This window comes from Phytophthora sojae (assembly GCF_000149755.1).
Source record: "Phytophthora sojae unplaced genomic scaffold PHYSOscaffold_9, whole genome shotgun sequence".
Taxonomy (NCBI): Eukaryota; Oomycota; class Peronosporomycetes; order Peronosporales; family Peronosporaceae; genus Phytophthora; species Phytophthora sojae.
Genome location: NW_009258123.1, coordinates 42,465 through 63,172, shown reverse-complemented (window position 1 = coordinate 63,172; position 20,708 = coordinate 42,465). Strand labels below are relative to the sequence as shown.

At 55.8% G+C, this 20,708-nt stretch overlaps 10 protein-coding genes across 10 annotated transcripts; 5 read left to right on the top strand and 5 right to left on the bottom strand.

Annotated features, from left to right (window-relative positions):
- Positions 1 to 39: 39 nt before the first annotated feature.
- PHYSODRAFT_548999 (hypothetical protein) lies at positions 40 to 1,781 on the bottom strand. The gene has a single exon (XM_009535934.1). It carries the CDS (start codon positions 1,752 to 1,754, stop codon positions 123 to 125), a length of 1,632 nt encoding a protein of 543 aa, XP_009534229.1. The 5' UTR covers positions 1,755 to 1,781; the 3' UTR covers positions 40 to 122.
- Positions 1,782 to 2,791: 1,010 nt separating this feature from the next.
- On the top strand, positions 2,792 to 8,652 carry PHYSODRAFT_318155 (hypothetical protein; the record flags this gene model as incomplete). Its single annotated transcript, XM_009535933.1, has 2 exons — positions 2,792 to 2,926; positions 3,004 to 8,652. The coding sequence occupies 2 exons, from the start codon at positions 2,792 to 2,794 to the stop codon at positions 8,650 to 8,652; spliced, it is 5,784 nt and encodes a 1,927-aa protein (XP_009534228.1).
- Positions 8,653 to 9,057: 405 nt separating this feature from the next.
- PHYSODRAFT_288412 (hypothetical protein) lies at positions 9,058 to 12,149 on the bottom strand. The gene has a single exon (XM_009535932.1). It carries the CDS (start codon positions 12,040 to 12,042, stop codon positions 9,892 to 9,894), a length of 2,151 nt encoding a protein of 716 aa, XP_009534227.1. The 5' UTR covers positions 12,043 to 12,149; the 3' UTR covers positions 9,058 to 9,891.
- A 279-nt stretch (positions 12,150 to 12,428) lies between these two features.
- Positions 12,429 to 13,235, top strand: PHYSODRAFT_523326 (hypothetical protein; the record flags this gene model as incomplete). The annotated part of the gene is made up of 1 exon (XM_009535931.1): positions 12,429 to 13,235. One exon carries the CDS (start codon positions 12,429 to 12,431, stop codon positions 13,233 to 13,235), a length of 807 nt encoding a protein of 268 aa, XP_009534226.1.
- A 277-nt stretch (positions 13,236 to 13,512) lies between these two features.
- Positions 13,513 to 14,222, top strand: PHYSODRAFT_522264 (hypothetical protein; the record flags this gene model as incomplete). Its single annotated transcript, XM_009535930.1, has 4 exons — positions 13,513 to 13,663; positions 13,763 to 13,854; positions 13,950 to 14,078; positions 14,169 to 14,222. 4 exons carry the CDS (start codon positions 13,513 to 13,515, stop codon positions 14,220 to 14,222), a joined length of 426 nt encoding a protein of 141 aa, XP_009534225.1.
- Positions 14,223 to 14,262: 40 nt separating this feature from the next.
- On the bottom strand, positions 14,263 to 14,879 carry PHYSODRAFT_288411 (hypothetical protein). Its single transcript, XM_009535929.1, has one exon. It carries the CDS (start codon positions 14,870 to 14,872, stop codon positions 14,309 to 14,311), a length of 564 nt encoding a protein of 187 aa, XP_009534224.1. The 5' UTR covers positions 14,873 to 14,879; the 3' UTR covers positions 14,263 to 14,308.
- An 837-nt stretch (positions 14,880 to 15,716) lies between these two features.
- PHYSODRAFT_304932 (hypothetical protein) lies at positions 15,717 to 16,660 on the top strand (the record flags this gene model as incomplete). Its single annotated transcript, XM_009535928.1, has 2 exons — positions 15,717 to 16,143; positions 16,434 to 16,660. 2 exons carry the CDS (start codon positions 15,717 to 15,719, stop codon positions 16,658 to 16,660), a joined length of 654 nt encoding a protein of 217 aa, XP_009534223.1.
- A 285-nt stretch (positions 16,661 to 16,945) lies between these two features.
- Positions 16,946 to 17,307, bottom strand: PHYSODRAFT_254640 (hypothetical protein; the record flags this gene model as incomplete). The annotated part of the gene is made up of 2 exons (XM_009535927.1): positions 16,946 to 17,020; positions 17,092 to 17,307. Coding segments are annotated over 2 exons (291 nt in total), but the record flags the coding sequence as incomplete, so codon positions are not given.
- Positions 17,308 to 17,603: 296 nt separating this feature from the next.
- On the bottom strand, positions 17,604 to 18,347 carry PHYSODRAFT_523947 (hypothetical protein; the record flags this gene model as incomplete). The annotated part of the gene is made up of 3 exons (XM_009535926.1): positions 17,604 to 17,651; positions 17,724 to 17,793; positions 17,923 to 18,347. Coding segments are annotated over 3 exons (543 nt in total), but the record flags the coding sequence as incomplete, so codon positions are not given.
- Positions 18,348 to 18,503: 156 nt separating this feature from the next.
- On the top strand, positions 18,504 to 20,662 carry PHYSODRAFT_564068 (hypothetical protein; the record flags this gene model as incomplete). Its single annotated transcript, XM_009535925.1, has 3 exons — positions 18,504 to 19,102; positions 19,145 to 20,110; positions 20,189 to 20,662. Exons 1-3 carry the CDS (start codon positions 18,551 to 18,553, stop codon positions 20,660 to 20,662), a joined length of 1,992 nt encoding a protein of 663 aa, XP_009534220.1. The 5' UTR covers positions 18,504 to 18,550.
- Between the last annotated feature and the right edge of the window lie 46 nt (positions 20,663 to 20,708).

The window sequence follows — 20,708 nt, the reverse complement described above, 5'->3', positions numbered from 1 at the left end:
GACTTGACGCAATTACTCAAAGCAACACAGGCCCACGCGCAACGCAGTAAAGAATCAAAGTTGAGGACATCATCTAAGGAGGGGCACCCACAAATTTACCTGGTGCTGCTTCCTGTCTCCATCTACTCGTTGCTACTGTGCGTGTGTGGTGCGCTGGCACAAAACATGAGTCGGATCGAGCGCGACACACTGTCGTTCGAGAGTGTCACGAAGAGTGCGGCCACAACTACGAAAAGGAAGAACCAAACGGGAGCTGCAGACGGAGCCTTTGCTGCGCGGTTGTCCACCACTTCTTGCCGCAGGCGCGCCTTCGCCTCCTCCAACTGTTCGTCTTCACCGATATCCGCTCCGTTCTCAGCATGGGCATCTGCAGCATGTCGGGCTACTTCAGCATTCGGATCGTCGTCAATAATTCCCTGGGCCTTAGTGGGCTGCGTGGAAGTTGTCTCTCCCTTCTTGGCAGTCATGCTTTGCGCTTCTGCATCTTGCTCGACCTCCTCGGCAACCTGTTGCTTGGGAGTGGGCTCAGCAACACTGGCCGACTTCGCCTGCAATTTCCAGCCATTGCCCATAAGATCTTCAACTTCTGTCGCATTTTCGTACGGCACCCAGTGGAGCTGTTCACACGACTCGGTGTCGTTCACACCTTCCTTGAAGGTAACGCCAGAAAACTTCAAGTACGACTCAAACGAGCGCACCGAGCCAAATCCATACTTGTCCAACTCGTAGGTGTCGACAAGGCCCTTGACTGGCTTACCAACCATATGGTTGAAGCGGTTGATGGCCATTTCGCTCTCGCGCTTCTTCACCTGCGGGTCCACCGTGATGTGCTCGAAGCGAGCCGGCACCTTGGAGTAATTGTGGTAGATAACAGACCCCAATACGCTAGGAGAATACATGTCGTAGCCACTAGTCCACAGGCGAGTCGCACGCAGGAACTCCTCGCCGTCAAACATCCAGAGCGTGTGCGAGTCCACGGGCACACGGCGCTCCGCGTGGCACTTGTTGAAAGACAGACCAGCGCCCCAAAGCGCCTCGAGTTGCGGGAACTTAGACCCACTGATCATACTGGCGCCGACAGTGCGCACTAGGCCGTTGGAGCCACGCATGGTCGAGCACAGGTGCGGCAAGGAGGCCGAGAGCGCGTTGTCGCCGTTCTCCTTGACGAAGTCGTGGATGTGGTGCAAGTACGTGGAGAGCACGGCCATCTCATTGTTGACGCGCTTCCACTCGGCCAAGAGGTTCTCGTCCCAAAGGTTCGTGAAGATGCTGTGGCCATCGAGCTGCAGACAGAATTCCTCCTGCTGAATGAGCTTCTGCTGCTGGTGGCGCGCAAGCGTGGGGCCCCGCGACTCGGAGGCCGAGTGCACGTCCACGCGGATGTGGTCCTTGTACGGGCACGGGCCCTTGTCCGGCCACTCGGCCTCCGCCATCTTGCAGTACTCGTCGAGGCAACGCTCGTCGCCATCGTTGACCTGGTCCACGACGCCGAAGAAGAGCCGCTCCGGGTACTTGGCGCGCTTGAGGCCCGTGAAGATGGTCTTGCCGCAGCGGTAGCCGTCGCGGAAGACCGAGAGGCCAACGAAGATGTCGAAGGACGCGGGGATCTGCGCCGGCGGCGGCCGCAGCTGCGCCTGCGCTGGGTCCAGCGGAATGTGTTGCACGCTCGGGTCCAGCTTCACGGAGCGCTTGGTGTTGATGATGCCCATGGTCGACTCCAAGCTCTCGGCCGCCGCGTGCGACAGCAGAAGCATCGCCGCCAGCGCCAGCAGCAGCAGCGGCATCTTCACCCTCGGCGCAGCCATCGTCGTCGTCTCGAAGCTCGCACTGGGAAATCGATAGTGGCGAGAGTCAGAGTTCGGATGGGCGGCCGGCATAGGCATAGGCTGCTTGATTGACGTCACCCACCCCAAAATCCCATTTTAGGGAGCCCAAAGCGCGAAGCAATGGATGCACTGCCCCTTTTCACGCAAAATGGGTCCGCGTTCCTGGCCACCTCGCCGTTTCCATCGCATGGATGCCGGCGGCACGCGCCCGCAAGCAAGCTGCGCGTGGCTAGTGTCGTCCGTGCGACTCCGTCGCAGGGCAAGTGAGCTGCACTCAGCGCAAGAATAACTTGGCGCCACGCATTTTCGGCGAGAGCGTCCAGATCCGGTCACCGGAAAAGGCACATTTCAGCCAAACTAGATGTGTCAGGAACCGCTTCACCTTGCTTCCTTGTGGGGTGGACGCTAGGTCGTGGAGCTCCAGCGGAGCCCCGCAGACTCCCTGCTTGAACTAGCCGTGACTTGTAGTAGCCTGCACCGCTATGCTGAGGTTTCGTGGCATTTTGCGCTACCAGGAGTACTTGCGCAAGGTTGCCGAACCGCCGAACAGAGGGTATCAATGTGCTGCACGAACAGGGACGGCAAGGTCTTGCACGGAGACATTTACATTCCGGAGCAAATAGCGTGCTAGATACTTGCATACAGTTCCGCAAAACTTTCGAGTCAAAAGCGTATCTCGAAGTTGAAGAAGTCCGCAAGGTGAAAGTTGAAGTGGCCGATCAGCATTTTTTGCCGTTTGTGATAACAACTTCGTCTGTGGTAGCTTTGGAATTAATATTGCTGTGGATGAAGATACGTAATCCTTGCCGGCGTAGCGTTGTGGCCATGTGAGGACCCACAGCACGTTCGAGAAGCACTCGAAACACGCATTTTGTGCTGGAATGCATGCTGCGAAGCAATCAAGCGCGTGATTGGTTGAAAATGGCATCTCGATCCACTTTCGCTGCCATTCTCGATCTGCCGCCATGGCCGCGACTTGTACGGAGTCGCCGGTCGAGGCGGAGGTCGCGCCCGTGCACCCGTACTACAGCCTGCTGCCGTCTTACGTGACGCCCGAGAGCATCCAGGCAGAGCGAGCTGATTTTCTGCGCCGGATCCAGGTTAGTCGCGCCTCGGGGGGTGCAGAGAAAAACTATACTCTAGCGTGCAGTCGGACTGAACATCTTTGCTCTTGCAGGAAACACTAACCTGTATGCAGACGCTGGGCGACGGCGACGCGCTGGGTGGTGTGCTGCAAAACCGCCACTTCCGGGATGTGGACACGTTTTACAAGCTGAAACACGAGCTGCCCCTGGGGCTGCACGCGCAACTGATTCGCGTGTTGGTGGAGCTGCTGTGGACGCGCGATGGACGCGCATTCGCTGACGTGGACATGGAAATCCGAGCCGTGACGGCGCTGCAACTGCTGCTGAAGAAGTGGAAGAAGCGCCACCGCGGCGAAGATGGTGCTGTTACCGAAGACCTCGTGATCAATTGGAGGTCGGTGAGGCGTGCGATCGAGCGCGTCTGCTTTCGAGCGCCTGGGTACATCCAGCAGGCGTCGCAGAGTTACATGGTTAAGTTAACAAACACGACGGTCAAGTGCGCGGAGGAGGCGCGCAGCTTTTTCCGAGCATCAGATCCTGCCACGCCTTTTGTGCTCGAGCTGTGGACGGAGTTCGGCGCGACTGTGAAAAATGTCAAGTCGACGGAATGCTTTCGTGCGCTGGCACTTTTCTCGTTTTTGGTCTCATTGCCGAAGTCGGAAGATTCGAAAACAGAGGCGGCTGTTGTGAGCCTCCTCCCCGAGTGGTTCTCGACGTGGTCGTTGATTTCGCGTTGTAACGAGTGGGATGGACATTGGATGAAAATCTTATCTCGTGCTACCAAACGCTACCCCAGCACATCGATGTTGGATGAGTATCTCCCGTTTATCTTCGCGAAGGTGAACGACTTGTTGGAATTGCCTTCTGACCTGGGTTCCCCATTCAAAAAGCAGCTGTGGCCATCGGCGTATACCTCGATAAACGGGTCGAAGCGCTTCGGTCAGCACGCCATGCGTTTGTGCGTGTACCTCTTACGTGAGGGAGGGGGTGACGGCAATGCTGCAGCCCCGACGCGATACCTGTTGGAGATTCTGAGCATGGTGAAGTCATTTTTCCACCCAGCAAATGTTGCCAACGTCGGTAATTCACTCGCCACCTACTTGTACTATCTCAGCAACGCGTTGTGCAGACGTCTTGGGCGCGAGAAGGCGGGGATCAAAGTTCTTCAAACGGCTTCGATTGGAAATATCCTGGACACGCTTATGGAAATTTGCTTACTGGGGATTTACTCGAAGAACAAAGGTGTAGCGACCAAGTGTATGTACGTGATGAAGAACCTCCTGTGCATCCACCCTGTGCGATGTGCAGCTCCCGTGATGGAGGAGATGCTCAAGGCGCTTGATCCGATGGCCATGAGCCACTCACACTTGGCGGCCACTGCGATTTCCTCGATGGCGGTGTTTTTGTATCATTTGATGTGTGGACGACACCCGCAAAGTACGGGCCTGTTTTTCGCGACTTATTTGGAACCTATGCTGAAGCTCACGTTACCAGGGATTGATGCGAACGATGAAAAGAAAACGCAGTCGACTGTCCAGCTCTACTTTCACCTGCTATCGTGGCTGCCCCTGGTGAACGATCCAGCAAAGGGGAACTTCCAGGCAACAAAACAGAGGAAAGAGTTGTCGAACCAGCTCTTTGCGGATATGGAAAGTAGTCTGTTCGCTGAAGTTGCAGCAATGGACAGCCAGATCGACGAAAACATGTGGGAAGCCGGACCCGTTTTAGAGGAGTGGGCGTTTGCTGTTTTGGATCGTTGCTTCCAATTCATTCAGTCGCGGTCTGGTGCTAGATCTGCCTCGCCTGCCGCCATTGCTGACAGAAACCGGAGCACTAAGTCTTCAAAGAGAGATGGGAGCGAAGATGCGATCGTGTTGCAGGTCTTAAATCTGCTGGCCATCCTGTATGCACAGATGTCTCCAGAAATTTACACGCAGTGCCTTCGCAAGACCGTGGCCTTTGTGACAAACGCATTCTACACTTCGCCTTTTGGAGGAAAAGTCATCTCGACGTTGATCTTCAACTGCATGCAAGGAAATCCTTCCGAAGCCTTGGAACAGTTCATGCCGATTGTACTGGACAAACTTCACGTGACGAAGACGGCTATTCACGATTCCAACCTGATGGTGAATGAGAAAGTGTGGTACCTTCGCATTCTCGATGGCCTTGTGCGGTTCAGCCCTCCAGGTGACCCCATTTTGCTGCGCTACGAGCACGAGCTGAAGTTGATCTTGGCGCACTTTTTGAACGGCGATGAAGAGAAGAAAGTTTACGAAGCTGCTGGTGCTGTCCTCCAGAACTTGCTGTCTGGTCTCTGTGGAGTATACACACACGACTTTCGATCGTTGCCTGGTACCGAGTGGGAAAACGCGACATCTAGCAACAGCGGGGCATTTCAATACTTGGGTGCTGGCATTTCGTGGAATAGGCTATCGGTACGGTGGCACGAGCCGAGTGAAGGAGAGCTTGCATTCGGATCTAATCTGTTGCAAGACCACGTCGTTGGAGCTCTTGAGAAGTTGGAACAAATGAGGCATAGTCAAGATCTAACAGTTCGTGTGTGGACGCGTCTTCTGGACCAAGTGCTCCAAGGGCTTCTTGGGGCTGCAAATGTGCTGACTGACGAGAGTACTGCGGCGAATGGGGCGTTTTTGGATGGTGCTAAGCCTCTACTGCTCAAGGCACTCCAGAATAATCCGGAGCTATTTGAAAGAATTTCGTCTCTGAAGGGGTTGCTGATGAACCAAATCCACGATGCTGTCGTGTTTTGGAGAGAGAGAGGCAGCGGGAGCGCGATGGAAAACCAAGTATGGCGTTTGCTGTTGGACATTATGCACCAGCTTTTAATTTGGAGAGGCGAGCATCTTGATGATTTCAGGGTGAAAGAATCTCAAAACATGTATTCCCGAATTACGAGCACGGATGTCGTTTCGCATGCCTATCGGACAAGCGGCTACCTTCGCCGCCGCGAGAATAAGGGTGAGCAAGTGCTGCTTTTATCACGCAACGAGCTGGTTGAGAAAGTGATGTTTTTCTATGCGAAGCGAAAAGTGCAACAACACTTTGCGTTGGCTAACGCAATAGCGCAGCCTGAGAGTGATGAAGAAACACGCCAGCGCTACGAGGCGCTCTTAGCGGAGGTCGAGCGTCTTCTGAAGAATCCGTTTGAATCCGTTCGTTCAGATGCAGCGGCAGTAATGAAGGAATGCTCAGTGCTGTACGCTAGATGGATATACTCCCGTCAGTTGGCACAGATTGAAGAATTGGAAGGCTTTTGTGGTCCGTCACAGTTAACAGAAGAACGCGTGTCAGGATTGATGCACATGCTGTCATTGCCCCTCGCTCGGAAAAACTTGTGGAAGAAGCGCGATACGTTGCTTAAACGTGTGCTGGTGGTGCTTCTACGAAGCAACAGTGCGGTTGTCAAGCAGGTTGACAGTGAAGCGGATAAGTCGAAGGTCGAGATGAAGCTGCAGGCATTCTTCCTTTCTCTGTTGCTAAACTGGAGATACATTCGGGGCCAGAAGACGAACCAACCCTTGCTTCAGACCGTTCTTGAAGCAGAGCCTTCAAGCTCAGAGCATTGGAAGTTCCAATTGCTGCACTTAGTGATGTTGTATCCCTTTTTGCAGCCTGAAGCGATGCCAATTGATGTTGGCGTCTGGGAGTTGGTAATTCAGCAGTTGAGGAACGATGTGCTTCCCGTGCGGCAGATTGCATTGGAACTCTTCAAGCACTTGATGAAGCTATTGAAGCGCAGCCGAGAAGAACGGGACTCACCTTACGTGGACGAGATTGATGGACTTATTTACTCCGGCAGTACGACGCAAGCGCTTGTGGAAGCTTTGATAAACAACCACAAAAACTCCAACAGATTTGCTGCCTCTGCGGATGGTCAGCATGCCGACTCAGCTCCAAGTGACTGGTCGTTTGGTGTAAACGAGGTTGTTCGGTACATTTCGAACAGCGCACAGACATTCCCGAAAGCCCCACCCTTGTCGTCTGTGCGTCTCCTTAACCAAGCACGCAACACGTTCACAGGCGTGAATTTGGCCAGCGTCGAGTTGGTAGAGAAGCTTGTACACGGAAATTCGAAGGCATTTTTGAACAGCGGAGTGGTGGAAATACTTCGCGACCTGGTAAGTAAAAACGTTGGCGTCGATGTTGGGGAGGAGGATCGGCAGGCGGCGCTGAAAACACTGGCTGACTGTACAGCTGGCCTACTTCACGCCCTAGCAAAACTGAAGACTGACGGTGAGGAAGACGTGGCTTATCATGTCACCAGTGTAGTCAGTCTGTTCAAGGCAGTTATTCCGCATGTGAGTATTGTGATGGTGGATCAGTGGGTTGAGGTAGTCTATCTTGCGTCCCGCCCATCGAGGTCTGATGCCGTGAAGTTGCGCCGATTGGAGCCGTTGGTGAGTTATTTGCTTCTCGAGCTAGAAGACTCTTTTGCTCGGGCAGCTGCAGAAGACTACGCGCGTCAAGCGAAGTGGCTGGCTCTGGTAGAAGCGTTGGGGGTTCATCTACTTGCGGCCAATATTTTGACAACTGACGAAACAGTGCACGCGCTTGCCTCCAATTTCAGCGAACGAGTGGTGAAGGTGGTTCGAGAGCATGCCTTGGCTCACCATTACAAGATCATTCGAGATCGCGCCGGGAAGATGCTATTTTTGGTGGGTGCTTACACCCTTTCGGTATCTTCTTGCCAAGCCGATTCGCCCTCAGCTCCAATCTCCTCGGCGTCGTTGCCACTGAGAGAACTATTGGCTGCTAGTGCGTCAGAAGAAAATGTCGACAACGCGGAGAGCGTGTCGGAGGAAAGTAACGCAGCGACCGACATATTCTTGCATGCGAAGGAAACCGCGATGCAGTGGCTGGCGTGTTGTGAGAAGTATGGAGATGGAAGGGATATGCTTGTCATGCTTGATGACTTGCTGCCTGTTGCTCTGCTGGCACAAAGTCACCCGAAGGCGGAGGTGGCTGTTCAAGCGAAGAATGTCACCGATGCCGTATCACTATCGCTGCGAATGTATTTTGTGCCGCAGGATGCATCCGGAAAACGTGCAGTGCCGCAATTGCTGGAGCTGCTAAAGCGCTTGTCGACCTCTCGGACCTGGAAGACCCGCGGTGCCGTTCTGCGCTTTACCATGACGTTCGCTTTCTACCATTGGGTATTCTTTTCGAGCGACTTGAAGGAGCAGGTGCACGCATTTGTCTGCGCGTTCTTGACGGACGAGCAGCGAGAGGTGCAGGCAATGGCGAAGTATGCGCTGCGCGGTATTCTTCACAATGAGCTGCCAACGACAGTGGAGACGATGAGTGTGCGATTGACCGAGAGCGCGGGGCAGGCGCGGGTGAAATTCCCAAAGCTGAAACGCCGGTGTGAACGCCTGGAAGCGGAAGGCGCCCCCGATGAGGAGCTGAAGAAGACTCAGGAGCGGCTGAAGGCGCTTGAAGCGAAGATGACCGAGAGCGTGCTGAGTCTGAGCGCTGTCGTCCTCGCGTTCCCGCACGACGTGCCAAGCTTCGTGCCGCCGATTTTTGAAGAGCTGGGCCGGTTCCTGTACATGAAGAGGTCCTCGAACACAATCTCGTTTTTGGAGAAGGAGGTGAAGGAGACGCTGCTGGAATTCAAGCGCACGCATCAGGACAACTGGATCGAGACGAAGACCAAGTTCTCGCGCGCGCAGCTTGACGTGATTGAAGATGTTGCCATCGCGCCGAGCTACTTCAGCTAGGAAGACTACCGAGATGAACACCGAAAGTGTTGAAGTTAGGTATACCGTATAGTTTATACAGTATACACATCTATAGCCAATCAAATCTCTCCACCCATCACCTCAATAGTAGCCCTTCAAAAAATGTGCGGCGGCCACTCAAAGTCTCGCAACCTGCGCTTCAGGTGCGTCCCATGCGCCCGCCGCCTACCTTCGCGTTGCTACAGCTCCGCTCACAGCGCGCACCTTTACCTCGAATTATGTGCGTCATTTAACCCTTCTTCCCCTCTCCATCCTCATACAGGTTTCACCTCCGTCCGCTCTCCCCCCGTCGAGTTATCAGGAACGCATTATGTCTGTCGCAGTCAAGGGCGTGGTCCGACTTCGTGTGCTGGCGGGCAAGGCCAGCCCGTCGCCTGCTATCGGTCAGGCTCTGGGTCCTCTGGGTGTCAACATGATGGAGTTCTGCAAGGCCTTCAACGAGCGCACGTCCAAGATGACGGAGAACATCCCCGTGCCCGTGGTGCTCACGGCCTACACGGACCGCACGTTCACGTTCGCCACCAAGACACCGCCGGCCTCGTGGTTCCTCAAGAAGGCGGCCGGTATCACGTCGGGATCTTCGACTCCCGGCCAGCAGGTGGTGGGCTCGGTGCATCTGCGTCAGATCTATGAGATCGCTAAGGTGAAGCAGCAGGACGAAATGGTGGACTACATTGACCTCAAGTCCATCTGCAAGACGCTTATCGGATCGGCCAAGTCCATGGGACTCGATGTTGTGCCGTAAGCACCTTGCTCGTGGTTCTTGATGGGAGCTGAGCTTCCTACAGCTAGAAAAAATCGAGAATCTCCACTCTGTTGCAAATAGTTTGTCCCATTGTTCCCTACGTGCTCTGCACCGCGAAACAAGCACTGATAACGACGGTATGCAAGTCGTAGTCAACACAGAATGGATTGTGGCTTAAGAGTCGAAGCTCGGAAAACGTTCACGCAGCAACTCTTCGCGTCGAGTCTCCTGTCAGTCTTGCTTACTTTACTCTTAGCGTTTTGAACTATTGATGCAAAGCATACGTACCGAAAAAATGCTGCACAATTAGACTGGATGGTATCCGCTCTGGCTCAGCACGAGCCTCTGGCATACTGTAGCTTGACCGTGCGTATTGCCGTGAGTCTCCGCCTCTGCGAAACAGCTACGTGTGGCGGATAAGAGCTCGTACTGGAGCAATTTCAACTTCCGAATGGTTGAATCTCACGTGGCTCCTACTCGCCAAGCTCCATCTTTATGTCGCTGTCGCGGAAGACGGATGTGCGCCGCGAGCCGATGATGTCGCTGCCCATATAACTGAAGTCGTCGAAGTGCATGGCCATGACTCCCGATCCGGTAGAAGATCCCAGCACGCTCACGACAGGCGAGTCCGCAACCTCCTGTTGCTTGAAGATGTTCGGTACGTACTGCAGGTTCGCGTTGAGCGCAGCGCTGCTACTCCGTGCCCGATTGCCGTGGATATCTTTCGTCACGGGCTTGAATGGTGGGTCCACTCGGCGGTTAAGAAGCGCGTCCCAGTCCACTCCTTCAAACCATGGGTGTCCCATGATCTCCAGTGCGCCATCAGCCCCGCAGCCCATGCGCTGACGCGGGTTCTTGACAAGTAGTCGCTGCAGAAAATCCGTAGCAGTAGGTGAAAAGTGCTCGGTTGGGTACGTTGGCTCCTTGCTCAGGATATTCTGGAACATTTGACGGCGATTCTTGTCCCAAAATGGTGTGTGTCCTTGAATCATCTCGTAAACCAGCACGCCATAGCTCCACCAGTCGATTGTGTTGCCGTAGGACGTTGCTGTGCGCTGGCTGCACAACAGTTCTGGCGCCAGGTATTCGGGTGTACCTACGAACGTCGAGCCTTCGTCATCCTCCTTTGATAAGCCGAAGTCTGTGATCGCCACATGTCCCTCGTTATCCATAAGAATGTTTTCCAGCTTCAGGTCACGGTACATGATGTGCATGTTGTGCAAGTGCGCAAGCGACAGCAGCAATTCCGCCGCGTAGAAGCATGCCCTTTGCTCGGTGAAGCGCTTCTCCTTCCGTAGATGCACGAACAGCGACCCGCCAGAGTAGTAGTCCATAACCAGATACAGCTTCTGGTGGTTCTGGAAAGCATACCGCAGCCGCACCACGAACGGGTGTTCCACATGCTTCAGAATACGCTGCTCGGACTTGGTGTGCTCGACCTGTTTCTTCTTGAATACATCCTGCTTGCGCAGCACTTTCATCGCGTAGACTCGACCTGCATTCCGTCCGTGTTTCTTCTTGGCAAGAAAGACTTTGCCGTACGCGCCTTTTCCCACCACCGAGAGCAAGTCGAAATCGTTCACGCTCATGGACGTCGAAATAACCATGCTGCGTCTTGAGCTGCGCGCGCTGTTCGAACGACTCCCCAAATGATTCCCGTCGCTCGTTGTGACCTCCTCTTCCTGAAACTCGGCGTCCTCCAAATGCTCTCGCTGGTGAGGTGCGGACGACATCGCCGCCGCGCCAGCGTACGCATATTGCGATAGGCGGCTCATTTCATCCATCAGCTCATCCTCTGCCGGTTCATCCGGCATAGAGCCTCGCGCGCTGTCGAAGAAGGCGAAGACGGTATCCATACTCGCCGCAATCGTCCACGCCGTGTTCGATGACTTCTGCTCCGCCGGCGAAGTAGGTTCCCCCGCTGATAGACTCAAGCACCCTAGCTGCGTGCAATCCTGCAGCTGCGTTCCAGGGCTTTCCTTCGATCGCTGCCAATTGATCGCTCTCGTTCCCAACAGCCCTCTCACTTCCTGCGTGTCGTCTGTTTCGATGCGATGGCTGGACTCAATGAATGCGATAGCCGCCAACTTAGACCTGAGCACCGGCTGCGTGCATACCAAGTGCTTCGTCAACGAGCCTCCGCGCCCGTACGCAGCGATGTACACCTGCGAACACGAGGCGCGGACTCCGTACGTCTCCCACACGTAGCGCACATGCAGCTCTGGCGTGCTCGAGTACGGGATCGGAATCTTCTCGCTACCCACGCTCACTGTGTTGGTGCTGGGGTTCATGACCACGACTCCGTAGCCCTTCGACAGCGCCGTGTGCAGGTAGGGCAGCATGGAGCCCGAGCGGTACTGGTTGGGGTTCTCCGCGGCCTCCAGCACGAGCGAGCGGCTCCAGATGCCTGGCTGGATGCCGTTGCCGCTCACGATCACGAGCAGCAACCGGCGGCAGATGTGCCAGTTCGCACTCATGAAAATACTGGAGCGCGCGGGGCTGTCCGGGGACGGGATGCAGGTCTCCACGAAGCCGAGCTGGACCATCTTCTGCTGCTCCTCCAGCACGATCTGGTGCAGCAGCGCCTCCATCTTGCCGCGCTCGTCGTCACGCGGGTGCTGCATTGCGAAATAGAGAGGCAGACAGATACAGAGCGTTAATGAATCTTACGACCAATCCTCTTCGTCGTCCTCGACTGCCGCTTGCGACGACCAAGGCACCAATGAGCCATTGGGGATGTAGCCATCAGTAAGAGCGTTATGTACCATGTTGAGCTTCCGGGCGGTCTAACGGGAGAAAGGATTTGCCCCCGCTTCTCGGGGCGTCGGCACCTGAGTGTTCAGGTCAGAACAAGCAATTCGAAAAAGCCTTCTTTTGATTTGCTCAATGTATTGCTCCTTTATGGGAATGTGTGCTCTACTAGAGGGACTCCTGAGTAAGTGGTTCACATCACCAAGTTTTCCCGATTCGCCTCGCGCAAGGTGCCGCCGCCCCGACGCATCTGAGTATCATGGTGGGCAACAAGCACAAGAACGGCATCATTTGCACGTACCCGGATTGCAACAAGCCCATGCGCACGCAGAAGTTCAAGATGCATTTCACCAAGGCGCACCTGAGGGAGGGCGAGGTCTACTCGGTGGAGCACAGGCGGCAGTACGAAGTCGCGAGGGAGGACAACGCTCGAACCGATGCAAAAGCCGAACTCGCCCCCGCAACCATGCTGCCACCGACTACGGTTGAGGAGATTCCCCGTGTGGAGACTACGAGCATCCATGTTGTCTCCTCCACTTCTAATGCGGCGCACGAGGACATTCAGACTGCTCAGGCACCACGGAAGCTCCCCCCGGTGCAGTCCCACCAGGCGCTCGCAGAAACGCCGATATCCAAGAACGGCGAAGACCCGAATGCTGCTACGAGTGCGGCTGGCACCGGCGGCATTGCGGACCCACATACGTCGTTGTCAGCCGAGCAAACCAGCGGAAGCAAGCGTCCGGCATCGGCCATGGAGACCGCAGCAGGAGCTGTCGATCCAACAAGCGTGTTACTGATGCAGTTTATTGCGCTGATGGACCAGCGGTTCCAGGAACTGGTAGGTAAAATGGGTGAGATGATCGACGTACAAAAGGATCTGATCGACACGCTGCAAGCCAGCAACCCGAATGGGCAAGCGCCCGCTTCAGCCTTCTCGCACGCCGTCGAAGTGGTCATGAAAAGACGCAAGAAAGACCTGAACACGCACGACAGCAGTGATAGTAGCGCGAACAGCAACGGCAATACTGATGCCAACGGTGGAAACCAGGACGGATTTGTCTTGTAAAGCAGTGTGCTATCCATAATTCATGTTCAGCTATAATTTTGCTTGTCTTGAGGGTAGGATTTAGCTAGGCTGAGGTATACGCGTAGTATTAAATGCAGTTGGATGTGCAGGTTTTGCCGCATTGTGGAAGGAATGGCGTGTACTAGTACTAGTAGTAGTAAGAAGGAAGGAGCCACCATTGACAGTTAGTGTAGCCATCCGAAAAATATTGTCTGGTGTGGTCCACACGCCATTATCTTCCAACCAATACTGCCCCAACAAACAAAAAGCAACCGGGATGAGCGAGCAAGCGGTCGAAGCCTTTTCCAGCGTGGAGCAGACGCTCGCTGCGGTGGAAGAGCACCTGGCGGTGTTTAAGCAGAACTCAATGGAGGAATTTGTTGCACCGCTAAGCCCACTGGAGCGTGCGAAGGTGCAGGTTTCATTGGGTATGTAATATGCGTCTCCATCGCAGTTTGTTGGTCAGGAATTGTCGACTTACCCTGCTATTTGTTTCGTGTGCTTCCTTCCATTTTGCGCTCTACCAGCTTACACCATCAACGCGCTACTGTTCGTGTTCTTGAAGACCCAGGGAGTTTCTCCCAAGGACATCCGACAGACCCACGTCAAGCAGGAACTGGTGCGTAGTCCGTCAAGCACTTAACCATCAAAAGTGTCGAGGTTGCTAATATGTACTGCATCGGCGCACCACCGTCGCTAATAAACGATTTTTAGGATCGTGTGAAGGCTTTCATCAAGAAGATTAAAGACGCGGAGGAGCTGGCGAAGGGCCCAAAGCTAGTGCTAGACAAGGACGCGTCCAAGCGATTCATTCACAACGCTCTCAGCTCCGACCAAGTGTATGTCGACGCTGTGAAGGCCAAGAAGGAAGAAGCTGATAGCAAGGATGACGACAAGTCAAAGACGAGCGCCAAGACTGAGAGCAAGGGGAAGCGGGCTGCGTCCAAGGGCTCGGGCAAGAAAAACAAGCGCCAGCGGAAACATTAGATGTTGTCGGCTACCCGCATCGCTCTTATAACGGAGAAATCGATACTGCATTGATGTGTTTTTATTCAAGGGCACCACCGTGTAGATCAAACGTAGTTATAAACACACTTAATCTGCTGAGGGTGAGTCTCTTGGCGGCAAAGCGGGCACTCAGCTTTGTTCTTCTGGCACCAACCCACGATGCACTCCCAGCAGAAAACATGACCACAAGGGGTGGCAGCGGGGGATACTCGCTCACCCAGACAAAGCGCGCATTTACGACGGGATTGCCGGCGACCTCCACCACTCGTACGTTCCGATTCCGGCGAGGATCCAGTGCTCGTACTCACAAATGAAAGAGACGTGGGTACTCTGTCCGAGTGAGGAAATGGCTTCTCAGAACTGCCTGCTGGTGCCCTGGCCTCTTGTTGGCGCTGCTTCTGCTCCAGCTTGAAGTGGCCCCGCACGCGCTTGAGCTCAACCACGGCTGTAGCGAGAAGTCGCAGCGACATCACATAGCCCAGCAAGGACAAATTCATGCCCGGCATCAAGTCTTTTCGCACGAAAATATACTGGATATTGGCAATTCGCTTAGCCAGGTCCAAGTAGCGCGCGAACACGTAAAACGCTGCGAGGTGCGCGTGTGCTCCCCACTGCTGCACACATGCCATACTGAATTCGTAGGAAGCCGGGAACACATCATTTTCGAGCCACGCCGTCATCGCCTTGAGCTTCGACACAGCTAGATCCAGCTGTTGAAGCAACCGCTGCGGCTTCAACACTGCCAGGCGGCTCTCCGAAGGTAGCTCCGTGCTGTCCGCTGCTGCCGCCGCAGCTTCTCGACGCAGCCGAAGCTGCTGCTCCATGCGCTCCCGTGGTGTGCGCGTAAGCTGGCTCAGATTTTTCCAGCCGCTCTGCGATCGCGCCGTCAGATAGCGCGGTACAACCAAGCACGCGAGCCACAAAGCATGCCGCCGTAGTCGCACAGGCTCCACGGGGGACTTCACCCCCGACTTGGTGACGCGGATGACATCGCAGAACTCCTCGCCTAGCGTCTGACCTGGTTGGTGTAGGCCGATGGACAGTGCGTGATACAGCAGAGACGACAGCGCCGCCAGCTCCGGCAGCAGCTGCGACAGGAGGTGGGCCCCGCAGCCACGCTCGAGCACCTCACGCAGCAGGTTCTTGAGCTCGCTCTCGTAGACTGCGTCCTTGTTCTCCGCCAGGAGCAGCTCAGCGCAGGCGCCTGCAGCTGGGAACGCTTCTGTAGCTTGTTGCGGCGCCATCGCGACTTGCGTCAACCGTGCGGAATTCGGAAGTGCATGCTTCATCATCAAAAGCGCATTGAACTTGTTTTGGCGCTTTGATCTGTCATAAGATATGCATAAACATGGGTCTGAGGAGTGGCGCGGCTCCCGCCAGTAACAAAGTCGGCAGGAAAAGCTCTCGCCGTATCTGCTCTTCGTCTCCGGCGCTCACTTGGTCGATCCGTCGACCGACGCTGGCGAGGCAACCATGGTGATGACCAAGAGCAGCAAGATGCTCAACTACATCAACTACCGCATGAAGGTGACGCTGCAGGACTCGCGCGTGCTCATCGGCTACTTCATGGCCTTCGACAAGCACATGAACCTGGTGCTGGGCGACTGCGAGGAGTTCCGCACTCTCAAGGCCAAGGTCAAGTCGGCGGTGTCGGAGGAGCGCGTGGAGAAGCGCCACCTGGGACTCGTGCTGCTGCGTGGCGAGAGCGTCGTGTCGCTCACCGTGGAGGGACCTCCGCTCGCCAAGGAGAACGAGACTGTCGGCCCGAGCGGCCCCGGCGTGGCGCGCGCGGCAGGACGCGGTATCCCTGCAGCTCCTGTTGGCGCACCTCCCATGGGACTTATGGCGCCTATGCGCGGAATTGGAGGCCCGGCCCCGGGCATGATGCAGCCAGGACAAGGTACGGTATTGGATCATGTGGCTTTATGGTGTTGCGATGGGACTGCTCGCGGCGGTGATGCCGTTGCCTACGGTTGGCTCCAAGTGATCACTCGAACAGATAAGTGATCGGGCGTACGGCTTTTCCTCCGAACCCGGCTGAGCACCAACATAGGAAACTACTGCCTACGATCTTAGTATGATGGACCCAACCCAACCCAGCCCGCGAGCGAGCAGCCCTCAAGCGCCTGATACCTGTAGCCGCGACGGAGGTCTAATTTGTGCTCTTATGGCGTGTGCATTCTGTTGTAGTGGCGGCAATGGCACAACCGCAGGCGTACGGCCGTGGTCGCGGAATTCCGGGACCCCCCGGCGGCATGATGCCTCCTCCTCGACCGATGCCTGGCATGGGCATGCCGCCTCCGGGAATGGGCCCGCCGCCCGGCATGGGAATGGGACCCCCGCCCGGCATGGGAATGATGCCCCCGCCGGGCATGCGAGGCCCGCCGCCAGGCATGCGCGGCCCGCCTGGCCAGTAACTACAAGGATCGCGTATCGTAGAGCTGAAGCATGGGCACGAGCAGAGCGATGGACTCCATCTGATGGAGTGAAGCTGCGTTGGACCGCTGAAGAAGAGAGATATACGTGACATATAAGTTATAGTATTTGCTTTTCTTGCGCGTGCTGGAAATCCCCCTCGTGCCCAATGGTAAGTTTTGTCTTGCTCCCCACCACACTCTCGCAACACTCTTTGCCGTTGCTCCACACTGCAATTACCGTACCCAATCGCCTCCTTACAGCCGATTCCACGCCTGCTCTTCCGAGTCGTCTTGGACGACTGCGTGCTCCATGATGAACTTACCTTCCTTGTACTTTTGGGAGCTCTCCATCGCTTTGATCTGAACAATGGACATGCCCCACCCGAGAACGAAGAGTAAGCAGTGCGTCCAAGTAGTAGACCGCGACGTACATATTTCCAGCCCAACACGAAGCCGCATTGGCACTGCACGTCCGCGATCAGGTGCATCCCTGTCATGAGATAGCGGTTCCTCGCTGGGCCAACTCGGACGTTATACATGTTGTTCATGAGGAACGCCTTCCCAGTGCGACCAAAGAACGTCTTGGACACGACGTCGTCGCGGTCAGCCACCACGTTGCCGCAGTCAGGGCAGCGGAAGGCATGCATACCCTCCACGTCGAAAAGCTCGCACGAGAAACCGAGAGCTTTGCTCTCGCTGCAGTTGCCGCTGGAGTGGCGCCAGGTTTCTTCGGCCTGACGCAGCAGCGCGTCGTCGTCACCCTGTTCGTCCGCGACGTCATCCAGACGCGGTGCGCGGTTCTCCAGGTATTAATACTCGATGTGCTTGCACCCGCTGCGAATCACCACGAGAGGCGGCATGGCTGGCGCGACTTCAGATGTTGTTCTCTTCTATATTCTTTTGGCCTTAGTTGAACTAGAGTGTAGTGCCCAATGTAGCCATGTCAAAAGGTGCCTTCAAAACGCAGCTCGAAGACGACACTCCAGTCGTCCTCATCGACGTGCAGCGGCCGGCCCAGGGCACCGACTAGGGAAGTTACTGCTTCGCGAGAGGCCAGGCGGACGGATGGGTGCTTGCGCACTGTGAAACCGGTCTGCTTTGCTGCAGCTACGAAGTGAGACGCGGTGCACTTACTTACGTCGCAGGCCCCCTCACAGGTAGCTCGACACGGATCCATGGAGAGGAGCGCCAGCGACTTGACTCCGGGGCGTAGCACGGAGCGGATCGTCTCAAGCAGCGGAACGTGCAAGCCTCGACCCAACTGGGTGATCTCGCTGCCTAGCATCGTGTCGAACTTGCGGGCAAACGGCGCGATGGACTCTGGGACGCCCCACTCCAGCTCCCCGCTCGAGACTACGTTGTCCGCCTCGCGCTCAGCCCAGAGGTGGCAGTTCTTGGCGATATTTCTTGCCAACAGATCCGGGTATTCGTCCGTCAACACGGTTGCGTTGGCGCTAAGCGAGGCAGCCACGAGCCCACAGAGTCCGCAGCCCGCACCCAGCTCGATCACGTCGCGGCCTTGCACGACCTCCTGCGCGTGCTCCTCCAGGAATTCGCACAGGACGAGCGCTCCAGCCCAAACTTCACCGCCCAAACCATCGACCTTGGTGGTGTCTTGCACGACGCGAACGCAGGCACCGTCACGGAGGCGGAACGCGGCCTCGTGCTCCTGCTTCATTTTTGCCAGTCTTGAACGTCAGATAGTCACTAAAGTGCGATTGAAAATTGAATTCAGATTAGTAGCTATACTAAAATCAAGTCATGCTTCGCTGTTGGCGAATGGGTGGAGGCGCCGACAACATCAACCGGCGCAGACCGAGTACGGCCAGCACTCCGGTTCTTCGTTCGCCGCCGCGTTGCATCGACCTCTCTCCGAAGTAGCCGAGTACCATGGAGGCCGTCAACGCGTCCCGACCGGATGTGATCGGCAAGCTGCCGCAGCTGCAGAACATGGTGAAGCGCGACCCGGTGGGCTACCGCACCGAGTTCCTCATGCAGCTGCGCCACTTCGAGAGCGAGTATCAGCTGTTCCTGCTGCAGCCCACCAAGGAGTCGGCGCACTTCGGCGCGCTCGTGAGCTTCCTGAGTCATGTGGCCAAGTGCTACCCCGTGGAGATGGCGGCCTTGCCCGAGCAGGTCATGGCGCTGCTGCGCGACAACTACCTCGTGCTCGAGCCGGAGCTTCGCAAGACGCTGGTGCAGAGCCTCATGCTCCTGCGCAACCGCGGCCTCGTGGACGCCATCACCCTCCTGAAGCTCTTCTTTGAGCTCTTTCGCTGCCCCGACAAGAGGCTGCGTGAGCTTCTGTACAAACACATTGTGTCGGACATCCGCCAGCTCAACGCCACGTCGCGCAACGTGAAGGTGAACAAGGCGCTGCAGAATTTCCTGTTTGAAATGCTGCAGGACGAGAGCGAGCACGCGGCCATCAAGTCGCTGCAGGTGCTGATGGATCTCTTCAAGCGAAAGATCTGGCATGACCAGCGCAGTGTGAATGTGATTGCCACTGCGTGCACGAGTAAGAACACCAAGCTGCTGGTGATGGCGCTCAGCTTCTTCTTGGGTATCGATGAAGACATTCTGGAAGACGAGGAACAGCAAAAGAAAGAGAAGAAGGCGCTTGTGACTGTGGACTTCCACGCTCACTCGAAGAAAACGAAAAAGCGTCAGCGTGATACCCTGCAGGCACTGAGCAAGAACAAGAGAGCCCGCAAGCGCGAACTCGATTTCATGGCTACGTTCCCTGCCATCGAGTTGCTGAATGATCCGCAGGGCGTTGCTGAGCGCCAGCTGAAGCTCCTCAAGAGTTGCACGGAGCGCTTCGAGGTGAAGCTGCTCATGATGAACTTTATTGGTCGCGTCCTGGGATTCCACAAGCTCGTGGTGCTTCCCTTTTACCCGCTTCTGCAGCGCTACCTGCAGTCTCATCAGCAGAACGTGACTGCTATCTTGGCCTACCTGGTGCAATCGTGCCACGACGAAATTCCGCCCGAGGAACTCCTGCCTATTGTAAAGAGTATCGCGCACAACTTCGTCACGGAGCGGTGTTCATCCGAGGTGATTGCGGTCGGCATCAACTCCCTGCGCGAACTGTTCCGTCGTGCTCCGCTTTTGCTGGAGTGTGAAGGAATGGATGTGCTCGTCAGCGACTTGGTGCAGTACAACCGCGCGCGCGACAAAACCATCGTCATGGCTGCTCGTGGTGTTCTCAACCTTATTCGCGACATTCACCCGGTGCTGCTCAAGCGCAAGGATCGCGGCAAGTTCCACGATACTGCTGCTAAGCCGCACCGCTTCGGTGAGCTTGTGGCGAGCGAAGGTGTTGATGGCGCGGAGCTGCTGGCGGAGGCTGAAGCGGCTGGACGTTTCGACGGCGAGGACAACAAGGACGGCTGGGAAGTGGCATCGTCCACGTCGGATGAAGACGGATCGGAGGACGAGTGGGTGGATGTGTCATCAGATGAGGAAGGCGATGAGCGTGGAAATGATGGAGAGGATGACGATGAAAATGACGGCGAAGAGGACGAGGACAACAGCGAAGAGACCCCTGAAGTTGAGCGAAAGGATCGCCTTGATGCTCGTCGTATCCTGACACCGCTGGATTTCGAACGCATTGAGATGCTGAAAAAAGAGCGCGATGCAGCCCTGAAGGACCCCAAGTCGCGCAGCAAGCGCAAGGCTGAAGAGGATGCAGCCAAGGCAAGCTCAGACGCTACGAAGGTCAACCCGACTGATCTGGAGGGCTACTCGAAAAAGAAGCGCATGACTCAAGAGGAGCGGCTGCGTGTGGTGCTTGAAGGCCGTGAGGACTTCAAGCACAAACGCTCGGGTGGCGGTACAACCAACACAGAGAAGAAGCGCCTCAAGCACTTTATGATGATCAAGAAGAGCAAGTCTGTGCAGTCGAAGGTTCTGGTTTCGGCTCGCCAGATTCAACGCCAGCAGAACCGCGTCGTGAAGAAGATTCTGAAGCACGATGCGAAGAAGCGCCGCAAGATTTAGAGAAGATCGCAACTGGCATTGCATTTTATATACGTATGTCTTGATC